The 25,393-nt window shown below is 34.8% G+C and overlaps 4 protein-coding genes across 15 annotated transcripts in view; 3 read left to right on the forward strand and 1 right to left on the reverse strand.

Moving 5' to 3' along the window:
* The first annotated feature begins 395 nt into the window (after nt 1-395).
* LOC100644940 (transmembrane protease serine 9-like) lies at nt 396-4,314 on the forward strand. The gene is made up of 7 exons (XM_048411527.1): nt 396-507; nt 777-1,083; nt 1,493-1,796; nt 1,878-2,036; nt 2,936-3,288; nt 3,499-3,814; nt 4,129-4,314. The coding sequence occupies exons 1-7, from the start codon at nt 456-458 to the stop codon at nt 4,297-4,299; spliced, it is 1,662 nt and encodes a 553-aa protein (XP_048267484.1). The 5' UTR covers nt 396-455; the 3' UTR covers nt 4,300-4,314.
* Nucleotides 4,314-8,846, reverse strand: LOC100644458 (carboxypeptidase B). Of its 2 annotated transcripts, XM_048411630.1 has the most exons (7): nt 8,515-8,846; nt 7,648-7,842; nt 6,235-6,354; nt 5,886-6,019; nt 5,474-5,649; nt 5,153-5,381; nt 4,314-4,824 (listed from the first exon to the last, which is right to left on the reverse strand). In XM_048411630.1, exons 1-7 carry the CDS (start codon nt 8,810-8,812, stop codon nt 4,462-4,464), a joined length of 1,515 nt encoding a protein of 504 aa, XP_048267587.1. In that variant the 5' UTR covers nt 8,813-8,846; the 3' UTR covers nt 4,314-4,461. The 2 variants fall into 2 exon arrangements, with proteins under 2 accessions (XP_048267587.1, XP_012170722.1); XM_012315332.3 differs by lacking the exon at nt 6,235-6,354 and having other exon boundaries at nt 4,317-4,824.
* A 797-nt stretch (nt 8,847-9,643) lies between these two features.
* Nucleotides 9,644-12,745, forward strand: LOC100644575 (peptidyl-prolyl cis-trans isomerase 6). Its single transcript, XM_003400058.4, has 5 exons — nt 9,644-9,810; nt 10,763-10,970; nt 11,057-11,259; nt 11,470-11,612; nt 12,156-12,745. Exons 1-5 carry the CDS (start codon nt 9,703-9,705, stop codon nt 12,253-12,255), a joined length of 762 nt encoding a protein of 253 aa, XP_003400106.1. The 5' UTR covers nt 9,644-9,702; the 3' UTR covers nt 12,256-12,745.
* A 1,297-nt stretch (nt 12,746-14,042) lies between these two features.
* The window catches only part of LOC100643905 (piezo-type mechanosensitive ion channel component), a 28,751-nt gene continuing 17,400 nt past the window's right edge, over nt 14,043-25,393 (forward strand). For 10 of the 11 annotated variants that reach the window (XM_048411548.1, XM_048411552.1, XM_048411555.1 and 7 more), the window contains exons 1-5: nt 14,043-14,408; nt 20,712-20,804; nt 23,892-24,107; nt 24,205-24,437; nt 24,955-25,386. In XM_048411548.1, the coding sequence (XP_048267505.1) occupies nt 20,741-20,804; nt 23,892-24,107; nt 24,205-24,437; nt 24,955-25,386 (945 nt within the window). In that variant the 5' untranslated portion in view covers nt 14,043-14,408; nt 20,712-20,740. Of the gene's footprint in view, nt 14,409-20,711; nt 20,805-23,891; nt 24,108-24,204; nt 24,438-24,954; nt 25,387-25,393 lie in introns of those variants that run through there. The other variant, XM_048411559.1, reaches the window with a different exon arrangement.

Below are 25,393 nucleotides of genomic sequence, written 5' to 3' on the forward strand. Positions count from 1 at the left end.
ACTTTTATTTTTTATTGCCTTTCGGAATTCATTTTGATTGACAAACAAAGATGACACATATATCAAGTAAAAAGTCTGTTTCGAAGAAAGGAAATAATGTTTCAAAATCGAAATGTCTTGTCAATACCGAAAATTGCTTCATATTTAACGACTGCTCTAATTATTATTATCATTATCTGGTATTTGACACGAGGAAAGTAGCACAATTGCAGTACACGCGTCCACGACCCGATTGTAACCAATTTTTTCGTGTCACAATTATAAAAAATTTCTGTCGTGCACAAAACAGATAAGACGATCGTAGGAAGAAAAGATGACAAAAATTTGACGGTGAAATCTTTTTAATCTCCGCATCAACGATCTCGAAAGATATTTCGACGATAAGCCGCGATAATCCATATCGATAACAGCCGTATATATTCTCTTGCCAGAATGCACTACAGCAAATCATCGAAATGTCTCTCAAAGTGACCATTCTCGTTACCCTGCTTGCAGCGACCGTCAATTGTAAGTGAACTTTCAACGTAGATCAGTGACAGCCAGAGTCTTTTAGTTTTACTCCCTTAAAAATTCCTTAAAAATGAAATTAAATTATTTATAATTTCATGATAATGAAATTAAAGTAATGTTTCAAACGATTATAATAAATAATTATATTAAAATAGTTCCTGTTACTCAGTAATATCAAGCGATATTACAGATGGTGTTTCTTTATAATTATCACAAAATAGGAAAATACTTGAATCTAAAATCAAATTATTTGTTTGCATTTACAGCAAAAGCCTATCGTGGCTTTACCGTGCCATTGTTCGATAGCCGCATAGTCGGAGGACACGAAGCTACCGCTGGGCAATATCCATGGCAAGTCTCTTTGCAATGGGGATGGCTGTTTGGCTACTCCCACTTTTGCGGAGGAGCTATCCTGAATAATCAATGGATCGTCACGGCTGGACACTGTGTTCTGGCTGTGCCAACCTATGGTGATTTTATCGTGAAAGCTGGAAAACACAATTTGAAGCTAGCAGAAAGCACTGAACAAAGTATCCAAGTCGTGAAGACGTTTGTACACGAAAAATATACGGGGTAACTATACGTTTCATTGAATTAATAATGAAAAATATAAAACGTACTTCTAGAAAACTCAAGGATGTCAAATTTTGAGAACTTGAAGAACACACTTTAATTGTTTTGTACCGAAAATATAATGGACTTAAAGATCTTATATTTCCAGTATGATTTTCATACGTAAGAGATAATGGTTTATATCTACAATAATCTTATATTACTATCTTATATTATATTAGATATAGAAAATTATAAGGATTAGAACAATTAGTGAACGAGACAATACCTTAGTTCAAAGATATAAATTTCTTTGTTTGTGCTCAAATGCATAAAGATATAAATTTAATATAAACATGTACGGTCTAGTCGTAGCTGAATCGAACCATACACTCTGCACAAATTCGACATGTCATTGTGATAATTTCAGAGATGTGGCTCCATATGACATCGCATTGTTAAAACTGGCATCGCCTCTGAAACTGAACAACGTGGTTAAAGCGATTAGTCTGACAAGGTCGAACTCAGTATCGGGCAAAGCGGTCTTGACAGGTTGGGGATCAACATCTAGGACCTCTAATCCAAACATGCCTGACAAACTTCAAACTGCCGAGTTGCCAATCATCGATCTGCAGACTTGCAAAGATTCCATAGAGAAACTCACTGGTCCATCTCCTTTGCACGAGACGAACATTTGCACTGGACCGCTCACTGGCGGGTTTTCAGCGTGTAATGTAAGGAATCAGGCACTTTCACATTTATTCAGTTTCTTACTATTTCCATGGAACTCCATTGGTAAATTTTATACATTTAAGGGCGACTCTGGCGGTCCATTGATCCTCGACGGTAGCAAACCTGAACTCATTGGAATCGTTTCTTGGGGAATTGTTCCATGTGGAACGGTGGGCGCAGCATCAGTATATACCAAGGTGTATTCCTTCGTCAATTGGATCGAAAATATCATATCTAAAAACTAAGGAACAAGTGTACCAAAGTATAAATATTTGTCATAGTATAAATATATAAATATTTGTATATTATATTGTATGCACGTGTGTAGGATAGGATATTATGTATATTTAAGAACTAAATAATATATAAATCTACAAATATGTGAAAAAATATATAGGTATGAGAAATGTAAAAATGAAAATAACTCGATAAGGAAGATTAATCGATTCGTACAATAAAATCGAGGAGGCTGTGTTACACCTACTTACTTCGTTTTATTGAATAAATTTAGAATGTACAGATATATGAAAGAAATAAAGGGATGAAAAAAGACTAAATGAAGACTAACTAAATGTTGTTAGTTCCTTGGAAGCATCAGCATGAGACAAAAATCTCATAAGCAAAGTGTTACTTAGATCCAATAAATATCCAATAAATATATAGCAATAACCAAGTACGTACCTATAAATGTATAAATGTATGAAAGAAAGAAACGATAAAAGAAAGAACTATTAAATATTAATAACTTCCTTAGAAACATCATTATTTCTTTTCACATAACGGAACGAAATTCCCATAAACGAACTATCAGGTAGGTGGTAGAACTAAGACCTAAACTCTATTAATGCGCACCATAAGAAGTCAAAGGTCTACAGTGAGAATAGAACTAGTTCTGAGCTGGTAGGAAGAAAGATTTCAGTTCCTCTTCAGAATGCTCTTCCGCGATTGCACTCTCGAAACTTACCACTCGATCTCTGTTCCTCATAGGATAAACAATTCCGCGAAGAAATGAAAGTTTATTATATTCTTAAACAATTATTGATAGTTCTTTACGTTAATCTTGCTCTGTGCATCGGAATGGACGGTGAGAAAGTATTATTTCGTTTGCATTCAATTTTATCAGTGTACCTAAACGATATCGTTACTAATCTTATCTGAACGAACTTTTTCATCGATAGAAATAATTTCGAGCGTGGCGATGCTGGCGCAAAGACCAACAAGGATCGTCGGAGGAAAAAACGCGGAGAAAGGGCTGCATCCTTGGCAGGTGTCGGTGCATTGGGGTGACCGAGAACGAAAAATCCCTTCGAGACACATCTGCGGCGGTAGTTTAGTGACAGCTGGATGGATTTTAACTGCGGGACATTGCAAAACTCTGGCACCTTCAATAGGAGAATTTCACATCTTTGTTGGAAAATATAAATTGGAGGTTGTTGAGGAAACCGAGCAAAGTAGATTAGTGAATAGAGTATTCGTTCATCCACAATACGATGGGTGAGTTTTACAATTAGGCTGACAAATTTTTCTTCGCTTATGGGAAATCTGAAAACTGACAATATGCAAAAATATTCAAAGTATTTTACTTCAGTTGCATTATTTTAATTGTGCCTATAAAAATATAAATTTACATGAATATCCATAGCGCATTTGTAAGTTACAATTATGTTTTTGAAATTAAAATACTAATTTACTTAATATTTTTAGGACCATAGGACCGTATGACATTGCACTGATGCAAGTGGAATATCCATTCGAGTTAAATCCTTTTGTTTCAACCGTTTCTTTACCGTATCCAGATACTATTCCTACTGGAGAGGCGATGTTAACTGGCTGGGGAAGTATTGGAAGGACTCGTGTTCACGAAAAGCCTGAGAATCTTCAAGCAGCTATACTCCCGATCATCGATTACGATGTGTGCAAACAAGCAGTAGCTAAATCGTTAAAGCCGAAGGAAAAGAATCCTCTACATCCGACGAATATTTGTACAGGCCCTTTGAACGGCAGTCTGTCTGCTTGCAAAGTACTTTTAAATAATCTTTAACGCAGGATTATTTTGCAATTGAATTGTTCGAGTTATTAATAAATAATCATTAATAATATAATCATTATCAATTAATAATATAATCGTATCAATAAACCTAGCACGTACTATATTTGAATTTTCAAACTTTTAGATTTTCTATCTTCTGAATTTCCAGTTTTTCGAATTCTCTAACTTTCAAATTTTTAAACATTCGGATTTTTCATCTTCCATGATTCCGAACATTCAAACTATTTTACCTTCCGATCTTGCAAATTTTTCAATTTTCTAACGTACAAATTTCTTATTTTCAGGGTGATTCTGGAGGACCATTAGTCACGAGAAACGAGTTTGGCGAAGCAGAAGTGGTGGGAGTCGTTTCATGGGGTTTGTTCCCCTGCGGTGGAAAGAACGCGCCCTCCGTCTACACGAGAGTGTCCGCCTTCGTCACGTGGATCAGTACGATCATGTTAAATTATTCTTAAATGATATCGACGGATCTTTATTGTTAACTTGTTTTATTCAATAAATAATCATTCGTTAATTATCACTCGTCTTATCCGCTAATAAATACAATACACAGATACACCGTACACACAACAACCGATATCAACTTGTATTTATACAATTACGCTACGAGTCAATGGTTACAATAATTTGCAAGCTTCCGTAACGACCATGACCGCGGCCAACGCTTCCTTAGCTGTTGGAATTATATAATGAGCTGGTAAAACGAAACCATATTTTCCAGTGTCTTTCAATTCTATCGTGTAAGTGTATTTCATTTTCAAAATAGCTTTGGCCCAATCATCGGAGCCACCAGAGGCTGCGTAGAGGGTAGTAGCACTATTTCCAACCGTGTAAACGCTATTGGCACCCCCTGCTTTTTTCATCGCTGCCGCTGCTTGTCTGCCAACGTTTTCAAGATCAGCATAATCAGGTGGAACTCGTTTGTCGTAACCCCATGGGTACAGAATGTATTGGCCATAACTGTGGAATGTTAGATATGCCTAAAAAATAAAAGCAATTGCAAATCAGACGATTAGTCAAATACTAAGAGGATACTTTAAAAAATGAATTGCTCGAAATTTGAAATTAGACATTTTTTAAAGATATTCTTATGTCAAAAGACCGCTCATAATTATTCGAACGACCTCGAAAGGTGATGAACATCGCTTAGATAAATTCAAAACACGTAAAATTTTTAACCAATATATAATACGATAAAAACCATGGTCATTGTAGAATAGAAGCAAAAGAGGATGTAATAGGTGTATTGTTCGAATAATTGGGAGCTGTGCCATATCTAGCGAATGGTGTACTGAAAATTCAACTGACTTTAAAATTAGCAGCGCTAGCTTCGAAAAAGTATCGAATAGCGTTGGTTTCCGGCTCAGAGAACGGTCCAGAGCCTGCATAAATTTCACGACAAGGATCTTTGCTAGTTCCCATGCCACCCCACCGATAACCAAAGTTCCGATTAAGATCGACTCCGGTGCACAGACTACCAACAGACCTTCTCCTGTTCTTTCTCCATAAACGGTCTCTCGTGAACGTGTGCTCGTACCTATAAAACCATGTAAAAAGTTACGAAAAAAATATAAGACATTCTAATAATGTTCTATAAATATACACGTTATAATATTAATAGAAACATACCCATCAGGATTTACCACCGGAAGAATATAATAATCAGCCTCGAGATCCTCGCTATTTTCAACCAGGTGATTGATAACGTAAGTCACTGCTGCTGGTGAGATCCATTCTCGAGCATGGATGCCTCCATCGATCCACAATGCTGGGGCGTTTGCTTTTCCATTGCTGATTCTTAAAACCTACATACCACACATTATTTCTTCTCTTCGGTATTCGTAGTTTTTGATTATGTTCAATAACAATGTCATTTATTTTTTACAAAAATATAATGGCAAATCTAATGCCAACAATACAACAACTCTTGAGGATAAAGAAATAATTATTTTCTAGATCGCACATTTTGAATTTATCATCGTTTTATTACGCTGTCAAAGGACTGAGATTATAACTTGAAAATCTTTGTATTTTATCATACCTTAAGAGGTCTGCCCTCGACGGAATTACCAATGCTGACGACAGAACAAACGTCGGGAAAAGTTTCAGCGAGGTAATCAAGGTATCCATGGATGTCCTCGAGTCGATGATAACTGGTCCATTCCATTCGATGACCTGACACGTATACCTTCAAGATTATTCAGAGGTTGCACGTTCGGTGTCCTTAAACGACACATGATAATATTCCGCTCCGTGGATTCAGAGACGAACAAGCAAATAACATATGACACTTATATATTGAAAGAATAAATGAATAGGTGATTCGATAAAAATAATTAAGAGGAACGGTTCTGAATCAACGAAGCGGATTGTACGCGCAAGAAGCTCACCCCTGAAACGCCAAGGGCCACCGATACCGTGCACGCTAGCTACAGGATAACGAAGAGGACGAGGACGTAAATATCTATTTGGCACCCTAATCGCGACTCCCTGCCACCAAGCGGAACGAGCTAAAAAATTACCCAGAAGCTGAATATTCAGTGGCGTATTTCTGCCTGTTAGTTGTAATCATAGCCAGGAATTGACATAGTCTAAACTAGAAAAATCTTATTAGAGTTTCCATCTCATCAAAAGAATATCAAACTTTTTGCTTTATGGTGTTTTATTAGTATAGACACTCATGAAAGTAAAATATTAGAATATTAAAATAGAATATTAAAATATTAAAGAAAGAAATTTTTTATTTTGATATGTTAGCCGTTCTGAAGATAGTATATAACAATATGATTTGATAATGAAAATTTTATCAGATATAACTTTATCAATATATTTAGAAAAATTTTCTATATCATTCGATTCGAAAGCACTTCAATGAAATATAACTGTTAGTATATACCAATAAATATTTCCCTAGTAATAATCTACGTATCGCGTCAGGTTACATTTCGGTCGATTCATTCGCGATTCCAGTCGAATCACCAAGACTCTCGTTTCTCGCTGTTTCGAATGACTTTCGAACCGGGCCGATTGCCAACGCGTATTCCAACGAACTAGCTGGAAACGCGTAACGGTATCGTGATTGAAACAACAAAATTGTTCGTGAAAACGTGCGGTCGCACGTGTGCTGCAGATGCACGCACACTAATGTAGACACACTCGAGCACATGTAACTGTTAATGTTAATCAGCATTGTCGATGGTGTCGAAACTGGGTTAACCGGTTAAATCGCGACGAGGGCGATGACCTCGTACATTCTCATCGGAAATAACCTGTGGATAACAATTTTTAAAGGACCTCATTTCAAAATCCAAATGTGCTCGACCACAATCGTAGATCATTAACACAAGAAGATATTAAAATGTCGTTAGACGAATTGAAATTTCATTCGGCCAAATTGATTCGGAACGTCTAACGATGATTCGACTTGATAAAATTCACTTATCTAAATCACTTTCGAACCGATGGCCGTGTAGGGACGATTTGTTCTTGGCTTTCTTCGCTGCGTGACTCGACTGCGTGATAACGCTTTAAACGAGTTGCCGCAGCGTCGCCATTCGTGTCAGTGGAACGAGTAAAATAACAAGTGAAACATCGTTTCACTGTCAAATGTAACGACGCTTCTTTTTCACGTCGACCATGTCGGATCATTAAAACGTCTTAGTCGCTCAAGTTTAGGCTAATTGTACGGGAAGTGGAGAATAGAGAAAAGAATATTAAGCGTGGAAAGCATGAAACCGGAAGCAAATATATAGTAAAGAAATTTGCTATAAATACAAGAATAATGGTAGAAAGTTACTACAAACCTTTGCGACCTTCCAGTTCGTCCATCTCTTCCTCGGAAAGCGATGGATTCTCTTCGTCTATCGCTTTCTGCAAATCCTCGATCACTACTTGATATTGTAGATCTTTTTGTCCCAAGTAGCGAGACACTCTTGAAATTTCTTCCGAACGAACCATTACGTCCACTGCTGTGTCATTTCCAGCCCATAACGAGAGTACTATAAGAGGAATAAAAATAAAACGTCAATTGTATCTCTGTATCTATCTTAACATTTTTTAAAGACGTTTCATTTTTGGATGAGAGTGTCTAATAAGAAAGTTAAATATTTAGTAATAATTTCTTTGATCGATTCAGCGATTTGCATTGTATTCGCTTGTAACGTAAATTCGTACTACTCTTTTATATTTTTTATATTAATACATGTAATATATATATATTACAACAGACCGAGTTTATGTCATAACCCAATGGATTAATCCTGAATTGGCGTGATGAAATCATTAATAAGTAAAAGATATGATAAGGGCATAATTAATCAGGAAAATTTTTAAGAATACCAGTGGCAACTAATGAGAAGTATAACATTTTAATATTAAGAAAATATATATATATCTATCAATTGACAATTAATTCGGAGCTTTTGCTTCTACTGTTAAATATTCAGAAAATCCATTAATTCCTAATTGTAGAAACAGAAGAAATTCTAAAAATGAATGAATCCTTAAAAAATTCCTTTCATTCCCAACTTAAAAAATTTCGATTCTTATATCAAACCTACAATTTAAAATCTCTATGATTTTGAATGTAAAGTGTCCTATTATCGAAATCCATAGAAATAAATAATTTCTGTCGTGTGTATCGATAACATAAATTCTTCTAATTTACGAACATCCAGCCTCCTGACAGTCCATGGTCACGTTCGATACCAAGTCCTTCTGCGCCTCGGATGCATGAATCCTCCAAACCTGTGCGCCATCGTATGTTACCTTCGCGTCCCTCACTCGAACCGCCCTTTGAATCGTTTTCGAATTTTCTGCGACAGGTTCGTCTACGATCTCGATCCAGTCTGGAATAACAAATTCTCGCCTTTGACGATCGAGCACCGCCGCTTCAGCGACGAGAGCAACGAAGAGAAGAGACGCAAACGCGATGAAACGCGCACCGTGGCATTCACCGGTCCTCTTCATCGTGCACAACTATTCTTGGATCGACAATGGTCCCTGCTTTTATAATATTCGAGCCGGTCGGCGATCGGGAATAACGGGACTTAACGAGCGTACCTCGAAGCGCTTCAATCGCCAGGTTCGGGGATCTTTGACCCCGCGAAAAGTTTGTTTCGCACGGTGGTTGACAAATTTCGAAATTTATTTCGAGGTTTTTCAATGTCCTTCTTTTGAATAAATTTTGTCTTATCGGACATTATTACCGTTACTGTTTGATACAATTATCGATTGATTGGTATTTTATAGATATCAGTAGCTGTGGGATTGTGAAAGGTTTGAGGGATTCAGAGGAAAGATAAGATTGTTTCTAGTAAAGAGAAAGTTATTTTTAAACTTGTTTCGATCAAAATTGAGTTTGTTAAGGGATGTATTTCTTGGTGAAAGAAATTGAATTTATTATTTGATATAACTACTTGATATACTTTAAGCTGATATACTTGATGTACTTTTACATAGTTAGAAATAATGGAATGCTCGAGGCACTCAGAGATAAGACAAATTTTCTTTTAATTTATAGGCAGACGGAATTTAGTGGGTAAATGAAAATTGACGTTAGAACCACTAAATGATAGAAGAGATAAGCAGAGACTCCGATTTCTTATTTTTGTATTTATTAAAAACATGCAGGTCTTAATAAAATAAAGAGAAACTGTTAGAACTTTTAACGCATCTAATTAACAATGTTGACGATGCTTAGTTCCTTCAGAGTATTAGTTAGAGTATTAGATTCATTAGTATTTCAGACAAAATTTGCGTAGTTTCAACATGAACATTCCGCGCAAGCGTCCCCAGCTGTTTCTTTAGTCTCCGCGTGGTGCTTCTGCTCGCACTTAAGCGAGCGTCCGAGTTGAACGATGAAGCAGAAACTATCAGAGAATCCGAAGCATTCTGGATGGAATCGTACAACCATGAAGATCTTGCTGGCGATAGCCTGTCTGGTTGCATTGGCCGCAACTTTAGAGGTACCATTTCGTGTAAAACGTCGGAAATATTGCGGATTCAACTGTGTTTTTCTGCATACCGTTATCTGAACGACGTTAAAGACATCGTCGCGAGAGTTTGGCGTTGTGCTCTTGATCGCGAAGAAAAAATACAGAGAAACAACAAGGAATTTTTGTGAAATAAAATTCTAATAAAATTTGAAAGAAATATGTCTGTGATAAAATGTGTGTAAATTTCGATATGGAATAAACTTTACGTGGTGATAATTGTCTGATGAAATTCGAAAGATGTATTTTTACAGAGAAGTTAGATTACGAAAAGAGGATAAAAAGAAGATCGAAGTATAGATCGCTAGCGTTTTATAGTCATATAGGCTGTATAAGGTTTCTTTCATCCACTTAATACCATTGTACGTCGGATTCTCGACGATTCTCAGCGAGAACGATGCGGTTTGTAAAACGCAAGTTTACACGCGTGAAAGTCGTGGAAATTGAGAATTTATCAGCATAATGTGCCAGAACTATTCACGATACCATTGTGCCACTACTTATCCTATCCTTTTCCCTTTTGTAAAAAATCATTTGATTCGCTAACTACTATCATTTACAATTCGATTCATTTTACGCGAATAAACTTTCCATTTGGCAGATGATACAGTTGATTTAACGGCGATTTGAAGTTTCTATATTTTATATTATTTTCACAATGAAAGTATATCTAAGTTCGTATCATAAAAGGAAATATTCATATTTTAACTAATAATATTAATTATATTTATATTAATGAAATGTATTCTTATAGTAATTTTTATTTTTCCTGTAATTTCGTGTATTCTTAGAACTTTCACATAAAAATTAGCATTCAAATCGGCCCATAAGTTAAGATAGAAATTTTTAGAATCGAGACTTCTGGATTTCGAATCAAATCATCGATTTTCATTTCTCTACACTAATTTTCAAAATTTTATGTCAGGATACTGAGAATCTCACCGTCACTGATCAAGTGTACTTGGACATCATGATAGACGATCATCCAGCAGGAAGAATCGTTATAGGACTATTCGGTGATGTCGTGCCTAAGACCACAAAGAATTTCATCACTTTAGCCACTGATGGGGTAGGAGGGAAAACGTACAAGGGTAGTAGGTTTCATCGAGTAATTAAGAAGTTTATGATACAAGGTAACCGGAATTGAGGTCAAAGAATTATATTTGGTTTACAACTGGGTAAATTTAGTTCACAATTTGATAACTTGGTCATCTTTTAGGTGGAGATATAGAGAATGACGATGGCACTGGATCGATCAGCGTCTATGGAAAATACTTCGACGATGAGAATTTTGTCCTTGGCCATAATGGGCCCATGTATGTCAGTATGGCAAATGCTGGAAAGAATACGAATGGTTGTCAATTCTTTATTACAACTGTTCCCACACCGTGGCTAGATGGAAAACACACTGTATTTGGAAAGGTAACGCAATAAGCTGCAAATGTTTATGCAAATTTATATTTTTATGAAGACAACTCAGGAAATAGAACCTGAGCATTCATTTAATCCACTAAATGTTCTTTATCACTTTTAAATTTCCCATAAACCCATAAATATCTACAACAATAGTAAGGAAAGATATGTATATTTATTAAAAGAGCAAAATTGTGATTTATATTTTTACGTCGATAGGTAATCGAAGGGGAAGATGTAGTCTTTAAAATCGAACAGACGAAAACCGACGCTGATGATGTACCGATTAAACATGTGGTTATCTTCGGATGTGGGTCTATTCCTACCTCGTATCCATTTACGGTGGATGATAACGTTTACAAGTAAATCGATAAATTGTTATAAAATATTCAGTACTAGTTATTTCTAAAGTAGGCATAACTTTTCTATTGAATTAACTGGATTTTAGTAGTAATTAACTAATTAACAAAGTAAAATCTTGCAGTAGATAATGTTTATTATTTACTATAAATTTTGTATCATTTTTTTTAGAATTGTATAAATTGTTCTTATATATGAATGTTGAAATATTACAATGCGTGAACGAGAGTATAGTAGAAAATACAAACATCTAAAGGGCATGTAAGCTAAAAAAAAGTATGAAGTGTTATAGATAAGCTACTTTATGTTCCTCGATATTAGTTTCCCAACAAACTTTTAATTACATACTTTATTATATTTTTAAGCCAGTGTTATTTATTTTCTTTCCTGAGATAAAAATGATTGGTTTCTTACCTCGTAAAACATACGTAACCCTATATGCACTATTAAGTATATAAATATAATTTCAAGTAAGTACAATTTTATTAAACATATATATCGAATGTGAACAATAAATCTTAATTTATTCTTTCTTTAATTTTCAGTATTTGGGCGTGGATAAAAGCGACGTGTGTGCCACTGAGTTTCAGCTTTTCTATTCTCGCCTTTTTCCACTGGGTCATGAAGAAATTAGATGTTGATTAACTCTATAATATATATTATACAAACTTTGAAAATTTTTAATCACAGCCATAATTCAAAGAATCACGCCATCAGAAATGGCAAACGACGATAAAAACTCCATATCATAATTTTATGATCATCAAAAGAAGAAGAAAATGAGAAAACAAAAACATTAATTTGAAATAAACGTATAAAATTAAATCAGACTGCAAGGATCTTAGGGTTGCAAATTTTAAAATTACATTTGTTTCCCAAATTTCTATCAATCGTTTGCTTATAATGTATTCCAAAAATAAGATCAGACTAAACATATTATTTCATCTTGTACTGCGTGATGATTATAACGATGATAATGATGCGTATCATTATCGTGATGGTTTTCCATTCAATTTCAATTCAACTGATTCACTCAACTCGGCACAGACAACGAACTGCTATTGCCATCTACCCGTCAATCGATGACACTAATCGATTACATTTGCAATTAAAAAATGTGCAAGTTTCTAACTAACTTGAGTGACTCATTTTCCTTATCCTATACCTTTGTCAGTCTGTGATCCTATTACCACTGGGGCTTCTCCGAGAATAATAGGAACGCAGCTGAACTATGGTCTAAAGTAAGTCTATTGTTAGCTCCATTCATCTTCCACAATTTTCTATCCTTACCTAACACCTGCACCATGGTCCTAACTTCCTACTAATATCTAAGCAAAATAATAAGATCAAAATTAAGATACGAATTGGAGTTAACGTTCTACCATCGTTATATTTGTCTTACAATCTCGCTTTCTTGTCCAATACCTCCATCGTCCTTCTGCGTTTCTGTTAACATCAGAAGACAATCACAGAAGTCAAAGTAATTATAGATCAAAATTGGTATTTCACTCTCTGTATTCTTGTTGCAAAATCTATGCTTCTTGCCTAAAAGCTCTATTGCAGTTCTATATCTCTGATAACTTCAGCGATCTTTAGCTGAATTACATATTTAGAAGAAGTGACATAGATGTTTTATAGTCTTTCTTGTCTAAATTATAGCTGGATTAGAAGAGGATCAAGGATGGAGTAAAATAGAATTTGTTTACGAACAAAAGTATTCATATGTCTACGAGCTATGTAAAATATTAATTAATTCAGTTGGATTAATATTTGCGAAGAAACCTACATTTCCGTAATACATAATAATCAAATTGCTGATGTTTATGCAATTCCATATTTTTATACATATTATAAGTAAAGAAACAGGGTTTGAATAAAAATTTGTTTTATCCGTTGCATATTATAATAAATAGTTTATCTCAGATATTTTTCGTATTTTAACACAAACGTCCACGGTCTAATAATAATAGATAATATATCTTAAAATAATCTTATACCGCGCGAGACGCGCACAAATTCTTAAACCAAAATTCCTTCGGCGATTGCTAACGTAAAATCCGCAAACCAATCTTTGAACCCGGCGATTAAAAATTTCGGTAGAAATTAATTTCGATCTAAACGTAACACAAGCTGAGATAAAGAACAAGTAATATCTATAACAATTATCGAACGATCAATATCTTGTTTTCTGAATTAATTCAAGTAAAAGATAAAGTACAGTATTTAAACATTAAAAAACTTGCTTACTCCATAGAAAAAAAAGAAAAGTTCGCAAACGTGTTCACGACGCAACAATTGCTCGAAGATACCCCAAATATTCGAAATTGTTCAAACTACGCTACTGCGAGGGAAATGACGCAAAGGAGGTACGCAAGCGCGGATGGTCGACGCCAGAAACGGGCGTAGAAAGGTGGCTCAGTGAGTGTCGAGCCGGCGTTGATCGCCGTTCGTCACCGGATACGTATCAGTGACTCCGACACCAACGAATGCGTCACAACTACTTCTTCGAAACGCCTCATGGGCGTTCAACCTAAATCCACACCGTTTTGGCGAAAATAAAAACATTATATATACATATATATATACCGACGTGTATAGAATCAAGTGCATGTTACTGATATCATTGTCAATGAGAGAAAGTTGACAGAAAACGTGTGACAGCGTGTGATTTCGCGCGTGCTGAAGCCGGAAGGCGTATGTATGTTGTTCTCCTGGAAGTTCGATCGACGGGAAGACAGCTGGGAGAGAAATCGTGCAGAGGGATGCTTTGAAATACCGGCAGAGTGGTTTCATTCAAGGTGAGCCTGTTTCTCCACGGTTCCTTTCTTGTGCCTTGCTATTCACCGAATGCAGTCAGCTGACTGCGTTTCAGTGTGCATGTTGTTGGATGTATGTGTTGATATACACGTATACCGGGAGTAAAGTCATGGCTGCATGGTATGTTCAACCCGCTGAAAATATATTAAAGGGAAGAAAGCATGGCTATAGGTGCGTGGACGGTGACAGGGAACACGGAATGCTTTGAGAAGTAAATTGATTAGAGTTTAGTGGATTTGAAACGTGGTCGAAGTTACGCGAGAGTTAAGAAAGGGGACTGATACTTATGAACTGTGCATTGTGTCCGGAAGAAAATTGGAATATTACGTGTTTTCAGGTTCTTATTGGAAAATTGTCCGTGTAAATTTTCGAATATGATAAACTGGTAATCATTTTAATAGGAAATAGCAAATATTTTGTAATTTGTAGATACGAGAATACGTAGAGGTGTTTACAGTGGCTACAGACGATATTTGTATATTATTGTATTTATTTATATCGTCCACATAGTATGGTAGTTAATCAGCTCCAGTTACATTGAATTTAAAGTTCGTATCATTTAGTGTTTTCATATAACTACAGAAATTTGATACTATGAAAATGAAATGATAAAAGAACGTTTCAAAATTTTGCAAATACTTTTTAGAGTCACTGTACATGAGTCGAAAGTAGATGTAATAAATTGTTAAAGAATGGATAAAATCCATATTATGTTTAGCTCCGACAAAGATTCTTTCAAATAATCTGACCATTCTTTCTTTATTCAAACAAACAAATCTTGAAACCTAACATTCCTTACATTTCTTCGAGACCAAAAGTGTTTATTACGTCACAATTCCGTCGTATCCAGAAGTTTTCTGTTTCTTATTGAGTTTAATAAAAATTCCAAAAAGTAAGTAGAAGGTACGTTGCGTGTAACGCGAGACACGAGGAACCTGATCGTTCCACGCGGTTGAAACATGAATCGTTCCTAAAGCAGTCGATGTTTCACTGGTTTGTGATTTGTTAGAGATACGGGAACGCTGGAAGATCGTAACAAGCGTTTACGAAACACGTGCATCGATCTGTTTATTCCAGAGCATGGTTCCAAACTTGGAATAGGAAAACATGGCAGCGAGAGTAAATATTTCGATCGATTGATAATAATTATTCGTACTGACGACTGTTTCAATTCACGATAAGGATGAATCATACCGTACACGATCTATTTGTTCCTTCCTGTCTTCCTGGCGAATTTACATTCGTCCTTGTCGATGTAACCGATAATGCGTACTGTCATCAACTCGAAATTACAGACAATTACAGTGTCAACCATGTGTTTTTCATGCGGTTTAACGTTATATAGGGATTGGAAAGTAATTTGCAAAACAGAATAACTTGCATTTTCCTGTGAAACGCTACTTACCGAAATTGAATCCTTCATTTCCAAACTGTGAATATTCGGATTAAAAAGTTTTCCTCTTCTTTAAGAAGTTGTTCTATTAAAATCGAATCTTCTATTTGTTAAGAAGATATTTTTCTTCATAAGATTAATATAAAAGAAGAAATTAAGAAGATATTTTTCTTCATAAGATTAATATAAAAAAAATTACGTCCTCCGTTAAATTAAAGCTAAAAAGAAATTAACTTTATTCCTCCGAAATTTGTCTAGAGAATTTTCTAATATAACAATGATAGGAAAATAACGACAGTGTAACAGAAGAAGTAAAAAATCTTTGTTAATTTAAAATGAAATAGAATTAATAAAAAAAAAAAAAAAAAAAATAACGCAAATTTAGATAAAACGTTTAGGCATTGTTTAAACGATGTCGTTGCTTATCAAATTATCAAGAAATTCAACGCGTATTATATGTATTCTGAAAGCGTACCGAGCATCGTGCACTCCCTTAATCAAGACCTTTCATATCGCGTGTGGCACGCATCTACGCAAAAGCCGCTGCACGCAATGTGCACGCGTTTCTTTGTAAAAGGGTGTCCAAGGAGCGTAATAAAGTTTAACGGTTGCGAATCAAAACCCGAGTTTCTTTTAAACGACAGACAAGTAATTATTCTAAGAAGACTCCGTACGCGTTGTGTGGTCGTTTATTACATTTTTTAATGTATTCTTGATGTTTCATGAGAAATTTTTAATACTCGTTAATACGTATTTTGCATTAATTAGATGAGTAGCATTTAATGAAATAGGGGCGATAGTTTTCCTTTTTTCGTTTCCTTACCGTGTTTAGAAGTTAATGAATGTTTCTATGGAAAGAGAACAACAGTTGACACGTGTGTTCATTCAGAAACGATTCAGCCTGTCCAATGTAACAGAATGTTGTGCGTTTTCCATAAGAGCTGAGTAGGTCTCACTCTTAGAATACTGAGAGCTAAATTTATCGAGATACCACGATGCTTTTGTCATCGATATTGATTCGTAGTGTACTGACGAATACTAATTCTACGATTGCAGTAACTTCCTTACAACTGACACCTTTATATCAGTCAGCATTTTATTTTAACAAAATTGAAACAGCTACTTCGGTAATATAAATGAAATAATTTTAGTACGGTACAAATACTTTAACAAAATTAAATTAATTTTGTATTAAAATTTAAATTGCACAATTTTAGTGCAGTCTATGAATTTGACACAGAACTCTTGCTAATATCGTATCACCGTATTATCTATTTGCCAACTAACAATCAGTGTGATAGTCATTCGCGATCGATGTGATTGCTGTCAGAAAAATTTGAAAGCAAACATGTAACTATAGGATCTAGAGATTATTTTGAACCGGATCGTAACGTGTTTGATGATTACGAACAAGGAAACACAGCTCTTTTGTACAATTGAATTAATATGTTTTAATATTTTTATGAAACTTCCTATTTTGATGAATCTGATTTTAAAGAGTGCGACTTAAATAGATTATTCCACCCATTAAATATTCCAATGGACGCTCTACTTTCCATATTTTATATAACAAGTACAGCTATCATTTAATTTGTGTAACATTTCTCGAACCGGTTTAGTAAGGACAAAACGACACGCGAGTGATTAAAATACAGTTTCACGTGCCGAGTCGCTTAAGTAACATAAATGTACTTAACGCGTGGCGACAGGTGATCGTTCACTTGAACTCTCAGACAACAGGTCCCTCGAATTTCATGTACGTTTTAAGTGATATTTATTTTCTTCTCTTACATTGTTGAATCATGACAGAGGCAGATTAGTTCTTCATTCAGATAGAATTACTAGCAGTTTGCCTCGTAATATTGAGTCATGCTCATGACTGTCTAACTTGATAAAGAAAGATCGTATTTTTAACAAAGTTTCGTTTGAATTCTATCTGTAATTTCCCTGTTCTCTGTTCAATCTGTAATGCATATGGAGTATCCGATTTTAATGATTTATATTTTATTGTTAGAATAAATATTAAGTAAATGTTAAAAGGATCAAAATTATATGCATAAGAGAAAATTGTCAGTTTTAGAATGATATGCAATGATACATTTACAGAGACAAAAATACTTATCGAAAAAAGAGAAAGTTTAAAAAATTGATGCAACAAAATCATACGTTTTTCAATATCTTGCGCCTAACATAAAAATCCCAAGCTAGCAGATTAAAGCTTCATAAACTGCGGAATATATGAATTATCTTTTCTTGTTTCGTCAATAATATTTGTAGAATATATCTCTTCAAACATTCGCATAGTCGTATCGTCGACTGATTACCCTGCTGAAACCCCATTTATAAAACTGGGTATATTGCTTCGCCTTCTCTTGATATCTCGCGATAATTCTCTATAAAAACAAACATATATATACCGTTACACAAATTGTACAATTTAGCTACATTTTTAACTTGTCAAGAACAACCATGCACGAAGCAAAGTAATTCACCGCGGAGGAATTCGAATTTGTCTGAACGTAAACAGGAAACTCTGAACCTTCTATTTCTCAATTTTATTTTAAAATTAGTTGCACGGAAATGATATAACATCTATTGTTTCGGCATTTATTTTGCGAATAGATATAGGTTGCTGCGGTTACATAATAATTTCATTTCGATCGTAAACACGATCAATGGTATAGCATGTCGATGACAAATTTTCGTATAGAGTTACGGCCGTAGATTCTAAAACGCTATACTTCCATTTCGTCCTATCTTTCTACAATCGCGTGGGCCCTCTATCTAGGCCAAACGATAAAACCTTGCCCATGCATCCATCTATTGGAGCACTTCAAGGTATCGAGAGGCTACCTATAGTCTGAGATAAATGCAAATGAATAATCAAGATGACTGGTATCAGCAGTATCGACGGAAAGCTTAAGATCGCTAAATTTTCAAGAAGAACTCTATGTGTTACTTTTTCATTGATGAGTCTTTCAAGAAACCTGCCTTTTTCGATCATTGAAAGGATTATGTTAATGGCTTGACAGGGGAATACCTGAGGCAATTTCTGGAAGAATTGAGAAAACTACTACGGAAGTTTCAGTTCTAGTTTCTTAGTTACGTTTTGATTGGTAATTATAATGGTTCTTAGGGAGCATTGTTCTTTTCGTATTTACAAGAAAAGTAAATATTTCGTGAAAATTTGACTATTTGACAAAGAGATACGTTCAGTATCCCTTATGACGCTAAACAATTATTGCTTAGATAAATTTCTCGCTTCATATTCTAAAAGCAATTAAAGGCGATATGTTAAAGAGAATTTTTACCAATATTATATAATATAACTATGTAGCAGTGTTTATTTATAGTCCTCTTTTCTTTCTTTTCTATACTCTTACACTCAATATTACTAAAAACTCTTTTAAATATGTCGCTTTTGAAATACAAAATAAGAAATCTATCTGACTGTGAACTATCGTATACCATTGTGTATACGTTTATCGTAGATATGTAGCCCTTTTTCTCAGAAAAATGTCCCCATCTTTACATTTATTACTAAATACTACTAATTTTGTTATCACTGGTCGGACGATAGCGAGGCTGATTCCGAAAATGTGTAGACGCGCCTTTTATGGGACGAGCACAGTCCTACCCCGTATAATTGCTTGATAATTAAGTTGGGCGTGCCTGTTTTTTACCGAAAAACGAACAAGCTGAAAGGTCTTTTAATTCTCAGAACTATTCTACCAGATAATTTTAAGTTGGTAATTTCCTCCTTAACTTTGTTCCCGTTTTCATCGATCTTGAATAAACATGCAACTATTTCTGCAAACACGGTCGAAAGAAAGCTTAACGATGTAGGTGCATGAAAGTTGAAAGGATTTTTTAAAGAAATATTCCATTATTTTCTCTTTTTTTTCAACGTTTCATTTATTCAGAATGACAAATGAGACGTTAAATCGCGATCATAAATCGTAAGATTCCACTAGATATATATAATTCTGGTGATCGTCCAAAAACGTGTAATGAGTGGCTAGCTTTTTTGAACGAGAAACCAAGTGTGTCACCATTGTGAAATCTTAGACGGAAGCAGGAAATGGGTGCAGATGGTATATAGCGTACACGTTACACACTAGATACATTGGTTACATGGTTCGGGTATTATTAATGCTTGGCATGTTAGCAATTTTTCATGAAAATAATCACCATGATATAAAGATAGATTAAACAAAAATATTTCTTTGAAATTTATGACGTGCCGACTACACTTGGTACTTATTTATACTACACTTACTTACATATGTATAACTTTATGTTCTACTATCATACTAGTATTTTATTTATTATAAATAAATATTTATTTATTAATGCTCTCTGCAATTGAACATACTCAAACGTTCAAGTTTCGAGAATTCTTTAGATTGTGATTGATGCAATGAAAATTGAAATTCTCAGTGGCAACTGGCCTGTGATAAAAATTAACCCACGTATAACTGTAATTTAATAAAGCGCATAGCGCACAAATAGAAAGTGTCCTTTCGATCAAACCAAATTGACCTCGTTCTGTCAGTAGTTCATTAATTGAGAAATCATGTCAAGAAATGTCAGAAGAAATGTACTGTACGGTTTTACGAAAAATCTACGCGAAAGAATACAATGTAACGGTAAGTAATAAAATTCTACAGACTGTAAATTCTGAAGGGGTCAACTCGGTTGTAAAACCGAAGGCTGAGCGTAAGAACGGTAGAATCGCGTCTCATGGTAAAACGAGGTTAAAGGTATCCGACTGCGGCAGTGTCGTATCGATTCTAGTCGAGCTGACATTGCCGTTCTGAAATCTCGAGATGTTGACAACGTACACGGTGGATAATTTTACGAGTAACCTTCTTCTCTTTGTGTGTTTCAGGGTGAAAGGCCATCCGAGCAAATCAAGGCATGTCCAAGTATTGGCTGAACGTGGCCCTCCTCAGGGTTGTGCTGCCGCTTGTCTTGACAGGATGTGAGTGTCGACATTACACCGTTCTTTTATTAATTTCAAATATTTTATGATCACACTATTGAAAATAATTCGAGGAAATTTAAGGGAAACATGTAATTTCTAAAAAAAAAATTGCGGAATGATTGCAATATTTGTATCGGACCTTTAAAATACTGGAAATTAACAAAATAAAAGTTTTATGAATGGAGTATATGAACTATTAAATATTGAAAAAATAAGGAATCATTTCGAGTAAATAAAATATTAAATATTGATATTCTCTTGAATGTTTGGAAATTGATTTGTACTTCTAAATGCAATATTTTATTGCACTTTGAATTGTTCATTTATGATATGATAATCTAATTATTTTAGTTACAGTACGTGTTGATAGAAAAATTGATATAAACTGATATAAAGTGTTCTACTTTCATTCATAACGTTTCCGAAGATTTAACGCAATATTACGATAGGAAAATATTGTTAGAATTTTTACAGACATGTTAGAGAATTAATTTATCGTATGTAAAAGATCGAATGATTCTTCTTCTTTTGTATCAAAAACTAGAAATGTAAAAAGAAAGTACGTCGACTCTACATAAAAGAACAAGTTGTGGAGTGTGCCCAAAATTTGAAAAATCCGTGAATTTTTATTTAACTAATTATATGAAGGAGAACGTCTCAGTGACATCATCGAGTTAAAATAGCTGTGATTTCTAATCGACTAGTGACCTTAGGTTGTATCCGATCCTGGGCGAATGGATCGTGAGAAACTGGAAACACGATATAAATTTCAATCCAGAAATAGATGAATAAGCGAATGAGAATCTAAGAAATTCATAATCCTTTCTCTCCTTTTTCGTAATTTGCTTTAATCTGTGATCGATGACACATCTATTATTAAAATCGATACAAAATAAAATTTATTATTTCAATTAATGTTGCAGAATTAATTATTCTTTCAATCATTTATTAGAAGCTTAATATACTTTATTAAAAAATGTAATATAAATTTACTGACGGATATATCGTATGGAAGAGTTCGCATGTTGACCGTTCTATTACTGTGACCAGCTTAATAGCATCATTAATTATCAGAATGTTATCAACATGCCACATTGCCACATATGCTAGATCGTTCCATGGTACGTAACAGTATGCTGTATATAACGTTGATGAATTCTAATTCTTTCTAAATAAATAAAAATATCCCTCACATAACGCCAATTGATTCTTTATGATTGTCAATAATTTCGAGACAACAACAAATTACGCCGACTGAGAACGTTGAAATGAACGCTATAAGAATACGAATGACGTAACTTGTCGTTCTCACGTCCGATAAAATGAAAAACGAGTGTTTTCGACGATGGACGGAAATACAACCGGCACTTATATACCGTATCATTTGAGAAAGCTCCTTAGAATGCCAGAGTGACATGGTCGGAACACGTTTTTAGTCTCGAGTTATAATTAGAAGGACAATTTCGTTCAATAACCACGTGAACCGTATTATCAATTTTCTCCAATCGAGGAAAAAGGAGTCGCAAATAAACTTTCGTCATAGCAGAAAGCTTCATAGATGAAAGGCAATTCTAATTCACTTGAGTGAAATCTTTTTATCGTAAATATAATTTCGAGAGGCTACTTTGATCTTCTGGCCTGAATCAAGCGGCAAAAAAACAACTGAGAAATTACGACGCTGAGTGTAACGTTGTTATCGCTAGAATTATCATCTTCACAAGTTGGTTAGAATAATTAGTTGTTCGTGGTTTCTATTATTAACGATGTTCTGTTGAAAAACAAAAAAAAAGAAAGAAAAAGACACATGCATGTTATGATATTCTTGCATGGGAAAATAGGAACGTTGCATAATTCTGACGATTCTTCGTAATCGTTCGCAATTAATTTCTTATCTCTTATTTCGATCTTTTCGATCCTTAAAAGGGACGCGGTATTTTCGAATGAACGAATCGAAAATGCAAATCCTTAGAAATTATAGTACAAGAATTTAGAAATAGAGAGAATAGCGTATACTGGAGTTTACTTGGCAGCTGGTCAAACTTTTCGTTTGTGCACACGACGAAGAGAAAATAGTAAGCAGAATGTACTTTACGAATAGAAAGTGCTTTCATAAAGTCGGTACGTTGAATTGGAGCAAATTGGAATGAGTTTCGAGGATTATCTCGCCGAGAAATTTTCTTCAAATAAACCGACCAGGTTTTCGAGAATCACAAGCTGCTTCTTTCAAGACGCTCACGAAGAAATTAATTGCTTTTCACGCTTCCTAACGAAGCGAATGTAATTAACGTTCCGACAGTACCAATCCAATCCGATTTAATTACCCGTACATATGTTTGTCCTCTTTTACGAACCATGATCCATGCATAATAAGTTTTGAAATATCGTTTAGAGCGATGGCTATCTTATTCGTGCATGCAAATTAGTAGAATTCATCGTATGATACAGAGGGTGTAAAATGTCATTCGTGGTAGAATTTCATCTTTGAAGTCCCCAGGTTGAAATTGACCTTTCTTTTACCCCATTTCATTTCTTCTCGTACCAACGAAATGAACTGCATTTCTACGCGTGACGAATATCAGTCGGAAAATGTCGCGGAATGAATGTGTCGTACAATGTCATTTACATTGTAATTTATAAGTATGTCACGGTTGTTCATACCTTTCTAAATATAATTTCAAAATTCGGCATCTAGGTACTGAATGTCATGGCAAGAACTTTACTTTAAACATTTTAATATATTTTTGCATATTATGTACAGTTGCGAGATTGTAATATAGAAATAGGTACTTTTAAATTTAATTGAAATTAGTGTTTACTATGAATGTTATACTATTCTTGTTGCATAGTTAATGCTATACATTCTTTGAATATCTATTACAGTCTATGAATATTTCATTCCACGGTATATTAATATTAAGTCGGGAATATAGTCACATGCTCGCCACCGAGAATATTGTATTTTCGCATTTTTTAACATCTCATAAATACATAAATATTCGTACTATGTATATTATTAAACTGATAATAAATAAAATATTAAAATAGAATAATATTATTAAAATTTGCAATTCTTGAATTAAACAGGTATAATATGGCGACCTGTAGGATTGTCTCTGGTTTACTTGGCTCTGATGCTATACTCGCCCCATGTGCCGGTACCAGACGCGAAAACAATGGCTGGCCACACAGGGCACTATTTAAAAACTTGCATCGGCCTGTCTTTTCTCACAGCAGTCAGCCAACTCACTTTTCACATAGTTCTATTAGCTCTACCTGCCTATGGTCACTTCCTTCACAATTGTACGTAACTATGTCCGATAAAGAGAAATTTGAACTATATCTATTCGAACTTGATTATAGTTTGGATTGAGAAAATCTTTTGTTAAACTATTTCTAGGCGAATCGATGGAAATGATCTTCAGGCACATAGGTTTTGTAAGACTAGATAGCGCTTCTGCCTGGGAAATCTTCTTCTGGTTGACGCCAGAGTTAATCGTCTTACCCACTAGTATAATGGTGTATCTCATATGTCGGTTTCTATCACGAAGGAACGTTACCGACGAGGAAGATAATGCATCGTTACATCGAAACGCTGAAGCTGCGAAGAAAAGCGCTGACAGCACCGCCAAGGTACTGTTTGATGAAACAAACATATTTCTCAAATAAATCAACTTCATTCGATTTTATAACATACAGTTCGTCAATATTTCATGAATTATCAATGTACAAGGTAATCAATTAATATCAGATCAGCTAATTCGTAATCTTTCATTAAAAAATTTTCCACGGTAATTTTATGGATATAAGTATGTACATTTTCAAATTTCTTGTGACTTCTGCTTTATATACCATTTCATATAGAGTACCAACAAAATTTTGGAATCACTTTTTCAATCACTTGCTAATTCTATTATTAATTCGAGATTAGAAGTACAATTTTGTTACCAAAGAATTTTCTAAGTTAGCACAATCCTAAACTACCTTTTCTTAATATTCTAAGGTATCCATAGAACATGTAGTAATTCCAAACTTTTGACCAGCACTTTTCATTTTCACGCCTTTGATACTAATTTTACACTTGGCTTGATAATTCCATCGCTAAGTTATTAAAACGGAACCTCAAGCTAATGTCACTTTCCATGTTTAGATCATCAACTTCCTAGGACGAATTGGGACCTACGTAGTTCTAGCGTCATTGTGCATCACAGCAGCCCTGAAACCATCAGTTGAAGGTGGTTTCTATTTTCTCGTCTTCCTAGGAGCCGCAACTTGGTGGGCATGTAACAAAGAGCTCCGAAAGGGCTTTGCTATATTATGCAGGATTGTGATGGTCGTTGTGATTCTTCACATCCTGGCTTTGCTCAGCTACCAGAATCAAGTGCCTCAGGAGCTAATACCCGTAAATAGCACCTGGCAACGTTATTTCGCATTGTCTCCAGTTTACCAAACGAATTGCACTGACCCGAGAGACGTAGAGTACACAACCGATGCCAATTGGTTAATTTATGGCTACTTCTTAAGGCTCTTTTGGCTTTATTACGTTCTGGCGTTGCAGTCACAGTTCCTGAGCAAAAAGCCGGTGAGTT

The sequence above is a fragment of the Bombus terrestris genome, chromosome 13 (genome assembly GCF_910591885.1).
Source record: "Bombus terrestris chromosome 13, iyBomTerr1.2, whole genome shotgun sequence".
NCBI lineage: Eukaryota > Metazoa > Arthropoda > Insecta > Hymenoptera > Apidae > Bombus > Bombus terrestris.